This window comes from Rhipicephalus sanguineus, chromosome 4 (assembly GCF_013339695.2).
Source record: "Rhipicephalus sanguineus isolate Rsan-2018 chromosome 4, BIME_Rsan_1.4, whole genome shotgun sequence".
In the NCBI taxonomy this organism is placed as follows: Eukaryota; Metazoa; Arthropoda; class Arachnida; order Ixodida; family Ixodidae; genus Rhipicephalus; species Rhipicephalus sanguineus.
The window spans coordinates 115,844,665-115,850,664 of record NC_051179.1 but is presented as its reverse complement, the minus strand read 5'-3'; the positions used below and the strand labels follow the sequence as shown (position 1 = coordinate 115,850,664).

Genomic DNA, 6,000 nt, shown 5'->3' with positions numbered 1-6,000 from the left:
TATAGTAATTAACACTATAATTAACACTGTAACCGAACCAACTGAAAGTCGCGGACATACATGGTGTCATCATGGCCGTCATGGCGGCGGATCACCATGCTGGGCTCACGACCTCCTCCGTGGCTGGGCTATAGTGTTTAGCTGGGCTGTCTCTAGCGCGATGCGGGTTTGGGTCTGGCAACAAAGGCCTGTCTGTTTGTTTTTCTAAGCACGCACACCGCCTTGGAGTGTGTGTCGCCGGCCGTACGCGCAATGAGTTTCTCGTTGTGCATCTAAGGTGCATCTAAGGCGCAATGAATGCGTTGTGACAGCCATCTAGTCTAGTTGTAATACTCGCAGGAGACGCAAATAGAGTGAAACATGGCGATGCTGAAGCGCTCGCACAACACCTGTCTCGTCAAAGGTAAGTGCGCCCTACTGAGCTGTTGGACGACGTATGCGCGGCGACCATCCGTGTCGAAAAAAAAAAAAAAAAGAGTATTTCAATGTGACGTGGGCGCCTTGGCAGGCGTCAAGCTTCACCCATAATTATAGAATCGGCGATGGATCATTTTGAGAGCTTGCCTCATTGGCGAAGTGTCCATACGAGTGTTCACAGCGAGCCCTATTATAAACAGCCTGATGAAGAGATGGTTCGCTTACTGCGATGACTGCGGTCGTCCTTGAAATTTTATCCAGTACGCCGATCGGATGACGAGAAGGTTCTATATTCTCACTTCTGAACGAGCTTCTGTGCGTAGAGGTCAGGGCACAGCGGCCCTGTGCCGTACGTCGATGGAAACTGAAAGCTTTGCTGTCGTTTGATAATGCAGTGCACTAGAGCACTCAATTTCTCATAGGCATGAACGCCAGATACGGTGCTCGTATCAATAATTTTGCATTCCTGCGCAAGAAAAAGTTTTAGTGGATTTGGCTCCTCGCAAACAGCCAGTGCTTGAAGTGGAAACTCACCCTCAAACCACATTTGACAGGTTAGACGCGGAAGAACGTGGGGCCTGTGCTGACTAGTAACCGAATTTATTACATGCAAACTGCTGATGCTGTTTATGAATTTGATGTTTCAATAACTGACACGTAAATTCTCGACCGGGGTGCTCTAGTTTCGAATCGTCATTGGGCCTACACGAACGGGGAGTGTGTGATTCGTACGTACCAAGAACTGCGCGGACGCGGGAATTCGTTCGAGCAAGTACTTAAATATGCAACTTTATAATTCACGTAAGGATTATCCTCAGAAGGAGTTGCCTTCATGTCGTTTGCATGTTTTGCCAATTCTGAGCAGCTGCCTTTGTAATAGTGGATGGCGAGAGACTGCCTTCAGGGGGGAGAAATTCAGCCATTGCTGAAGCTGTACATTCTGTGACATCTTTCTTGCTCTGAACAGGAAAGAAAAACGTGTTCAGTTGGAAAAGCTGAGACTGATATGTGTACTTTTGTTAAAAAAAACGTAGCTTAGAATATTTTAGCCCTGAGCATGACAAAGCGTAGCTTACTACGTTGCTTATAAATAATTCAAATAAAAAAATCTGGCAAGAAAGTTTGAGTAATGGTAGTCCTATCAGCACCTATGAATACACATGTCTGCCATTTTGACAATGGAAGTTTAGCATGAGGTATTGAATGAATGTAATCGAGATAGGATGATGACAAAATTGGAAATTTTGTAGGTCGACTTCACATCGCAAGGACGCGGCCACTATTTAAGCCGTATGGGAGTGACAAGCCAAGGTTAGAGTTGGGACAGATAAGAGCAGCTTTTGGCAACGGATAAAGGCTAGGTGTATTGTAATAGAAGGCAAACAATGGTCTGAGCATGTAAACAACACAAACAGGATATGTTTTGTTAGGCTTGGATGCTTAATTTGTGCGTAGCAGTTTCTTTTTTTCATGTTTCTCACCTTTCATGAACCTGTTTGTTGTCTGCGCAGCCTTTATAATGCAAATAAAGTAGTCATGAGATCACACATCATTTGAGTTGCATGATCATTTTTAGTAGTTCCTTTGTCTCATCCGAATGACGCAGTGTGGCTTACCTTATAGAACAGTCTTCATGGTGCAGTGCTGTGGCAATAAATACCACCAGCATTTGAGTAGTGCTATTTACAAGAAAATTTGCTATTAGATGTCTCATGCTGGTAAAAGTCCTGCCTCCTTATCTTACGCGACTGAATGCAGTGATGTTGGTGGAGAATAGCGGTGCATGTAGGAAATGTGCGTTCAGTATATGGGATGCCTTATCATCTCTTCTGTGATATGCTTTAAATTTATTTCTTTGTAGTATTATGTTGCGCAAAACACTGGGACAAACAAATTCTGGAGCCATGGTGGCTTTGAAAACGGAAATGTGTTGTGTAGAGCACACATGGGCTTGTGTATTTCGTAGGTAGGCGAGAGCAGGGTTCATTGAAGAAATATTACTTGCAGGTCACCAATGATCAGTGGTGATACGGCCTGTCTGTGTGGCCTCTAGTCGTATTGTTTTCCATGCAGCTAAATCTAGCATAAAGGCTGCCTAAGATTAGTGGCTGCCTCACTAACCAATGTTAGCATCACTGCTTGCCAGTATGCTTGGTCAGTCTCACCAGTAAAGTGAAGTTCAGTGTTTCATGGTCTCCAGTAACGAGTTTTTCATGAAATTGATCTCTCGTGGAGGTCTCGATTGCGGTGAAGCTTACCTCAGCAGATGTTTGCTTGGAGACAATGGCAAAAGCGAGAAGAACAGCTGCTTTCCCACTGACAGTGTGGTCGTGCAGTGTAGCATTGGGCGTAGCATTGCATTGGTGAAAAATGTACACATGCAGTGTACCACCCTGCTTTAGGTCGCAAAACAAAGATGTTTTGGCAACACCGGTGCTGTAATTTCTGTTTGTAATCACACTGTTTCTTTTGTGGAGGCGCTTGGTTGGTATTATTTTCTATTGCCAAATGGTCCCTCTGTGGTTATGTATGAAGAAAAAGCATTACTAGGTGGGAGTGTTGCATTATCGTAATAATAAAGATTATTAAAGGAGCACTGACACAAAAATTTTGCATCTTGTTTTTTCTGTTGCAATAAGTAGCTTACGACCCACTTATCATGGCTGGAAAGCTTGTTTGCTCGAGTGCACGGTGGTTAATTGTTTGGAGACGGTTTTATAGCGCTCTGTCACTGTTTCAGTTTCAGGGAGCACCGAGTGAGGCAGGACCCGGAGTGGTTTTTGCATAAACATAGCTGGCTTGGGGGGGGGGGGGGTAAGCACACAAAACCGCATGTACAGAGCACCATGTTGACAACTATTTTTAAAGGAAGGTATCCTGGGTGCTGCTATAATCCCTTGTGAGACGTAAATACGCGTCACCCCTCAAAAATGCACGGCCGAGGCAAGGACATCAGCCTTTGTACCCCCATGCAAGTCTGCCCCCTCCTTCTGTTCAAAAGGTCTACTAGAAGAGAGTGCCCTCAAGGATCGTGGGCAGCCAACCCAAACTCCTGATGCAGGTGGCAGTTGGCGGTTTACGCGAAAACCAAAGGCGCGTTTCGAACGCAGTGGTGTGACACACTCTAAAATTGAGTTTAAATATGTTCTAGGCTATATTATCCGTCGATATTTTGTAGGTGATAGATGTTTGCCAACACAAATCTATTCCACAAGTTATCTCGCCTTCAAAATTTTGTGTCGGCACTCCTTTAAGGAAAGCGTTTAGGAATTAACAGTGTCACCATGTGATGGCCATTAATTAACCCGTAGCCACCCAGCATGCAGAAAGCACAAGAGAGCAGAGTAGAGAACGGATGGTGAGGGCCGACTGTTCTGACCAACTACCACAAATCAAGCAATAGCAATCAAAGATTGCTATTGCAGGAGGTTCTCTCCTGCAATAGCAATCCCTTAAGATGGGTGAGAACCATTGAGTGCTTTGTTTTCATGAATCAGTGCACTAGTAGGTGTTCTATAGGAAAGGAGGGGAACCTTTAAAGGATTTTGCTTTGACCAGGCTAGTAGTCTGATGTGACGCTTTCTCCTGCTGTCATCCCTTCCACGATGTTTGTGATGCTCTAAAGCACTGTGAAATGAGGTCCACTGTTTGAATGTAACCTGTAGCATGTGAACATGTCAGCAGGTGCACTTCTACTCGAATTTCTGTCGCTTCGCATTGTTGCCAGAGGAATGATGTGCTCTTTGCAGGCCTCTTCGCTTCCTTGGCAGTAACGTGCCTGGTTGGCCTCTACTATGGCTACCGGCTCATGGTGTCCAACGAGGCCAAGTTTTCGTTTGGCCGGTCTGCTGGTGGTAATGAGAGTTCTTTCATCTCTTCTCGATATTTCAGGAACAGGTCCAAGAAATTTGTCGGCGGGGCCTGTAGCACTGAATTTTGTACCTTTAGTCGTCTTAAAATGGTGTTTGTTTGCATGCACTGAAAGCCTGCAGTTTAAATTCCTCTCACAAGGGTGATATTCCAATGAGTACATAGTGAAAAATTCTCACCCCTTTGCAGTTGGCAAAAAAAAAAAAAAGGCGGGGAGATTTTTAGTGAATAACATCTGATGCTAGAAAAAATTCTACTTTAACAAATCAGCGACTCTCGACTTATTTATTTTGTCAAGATGCTAATAATAACACGATTGTTAACTTCCATCAATCACATGTTGCAGTCGGCAAAAAACAAAGAGTGACAGTGACTAGAGTCTTGCCTTCTTTTCTAGATGTTAAATCACTCTGATAAATTTCAAAGGAAATGTGGACGAAAGAAGGAAAATTTGAAGGGGTCGTTTTTTTTTGTTAGACACAATATTAATGGCACTAAAAGACAATAATGCCAAGAAAAGTATAGGGGATGTTATTTGTAGTAATTAGGATGTAAATGGGAAGAAAGTAAATTCGACGAAAAGACATCTTGCCGCCGGCAGGAACCAAACCTGCAACCTTCGAATAACACGTCCGATGCTCTGCTGCCATAGCTCAACTGGCAGAGCATGGGACGCGTTTTTCCAAGGTCGCAATTTCGGTCCCTGCCGGCGGCAAGTTATCTTTTCGTCCACTGCACTTTCTTCACATTTATATCCTAATTACCATAAATAACATCCCCTATACTTTCCTTGGCATTATTGTCTCTTAGTTCTTATTAATATTGCACAAAGCAAATGTGGAAATTTGAAATTACTGTGCGATATTATGCACACTCTTGGTAATAAGATTTTTGAAACCACTTGTTATGTTTAGAATTGCAAGTCACTGTTAATTCTGCATGAACTATAAAATATTTGGGTGCTTTGCAGATGCTCCAAGATGTTTTTCTGCAATGTAATAGTGGTTGCATGATACGCTGAAGTGCCTTTCAGCTCACATGGGATCTGTTATGCTGTTGGCCAGAGCAAGTAACATTCAAGGCACGACATCGTTGCAGTTGTTTAAAAAGACACGTACAATACCACATTACTGAGCATTTCAACCAAGCATCAAAGGCTACATCTAAGCGGTTTGTTAAAATATTATCTGAACTTGCAGAGTTCTATCTTCATTAGCATACAGCAAAGACTATGTTCGTAAATAAAGAATTAACTAGGCCTCAGAAGATGCAGTTTCGTGATATTACGCCAAGCTGGTGCAGAAAGTTGAAGGTGTTGTCGCTACCAGTCCTGTATTTTTATACCTTTCCAGCTTGGCATGCCTTCTCTAACAACAGTGGCTCTCACAGTGGTAATGAAGTGGATGTAATTATCTTATGCAGCATACAGTAGACTCTCATTAAACAGAACTTGAAGGAACCAAGAAAATATGTTCCGTTTAAGAGGAGTTCTACTTACTGAGAGATGAACTGGGGTGCAGCATTCAGGTACGAAAACAATCATCCGCCAAATATGTTGCCCAGCACCTCCGCCAAAGATGTTACGTGAATGACGAGACGCCTCTTCTGAAAATATAAGCTTGATATATTTAAAACAGTGGTTGCAGCGCTGACCGGTTAGGCCCCAAGCTCGAGCGGAAACAGCTTGTCGTCTTCTTCGCTGGGCGTCCACGC

The 6,000-nt window shown here is 43.6% G+C and overlaps 1 protein-coding gene across 1 annotated transcript in view; it reads left to right on the top strand.

The window, feature by feature from the left end:
- Positions 1 to 221: 221 nt before the first annotated feature.
- Positions 222 to 6,000, top strand: part of LOC119390609 (glycosyltransferase 8 domain-containing protein 1) — a 38,512-nt gene continuing 32,733 nt past the window's right edge. Inside the window, exons 1-2 of the mRNA XM_037658205.2 lie at positions 222 to 403; positions 4,167 to 4,271. Coding sequence (XP_037514133.1) covers positions 361 to 403; positions 4,167 to 4,271 — 148 coding nt within the window. The 5' untranslated portion in view covers positions 222 to 360. The remainder of the gene's footprint in view (positions 404 to 4,166; positions 4,272 to 6,000) is intronic.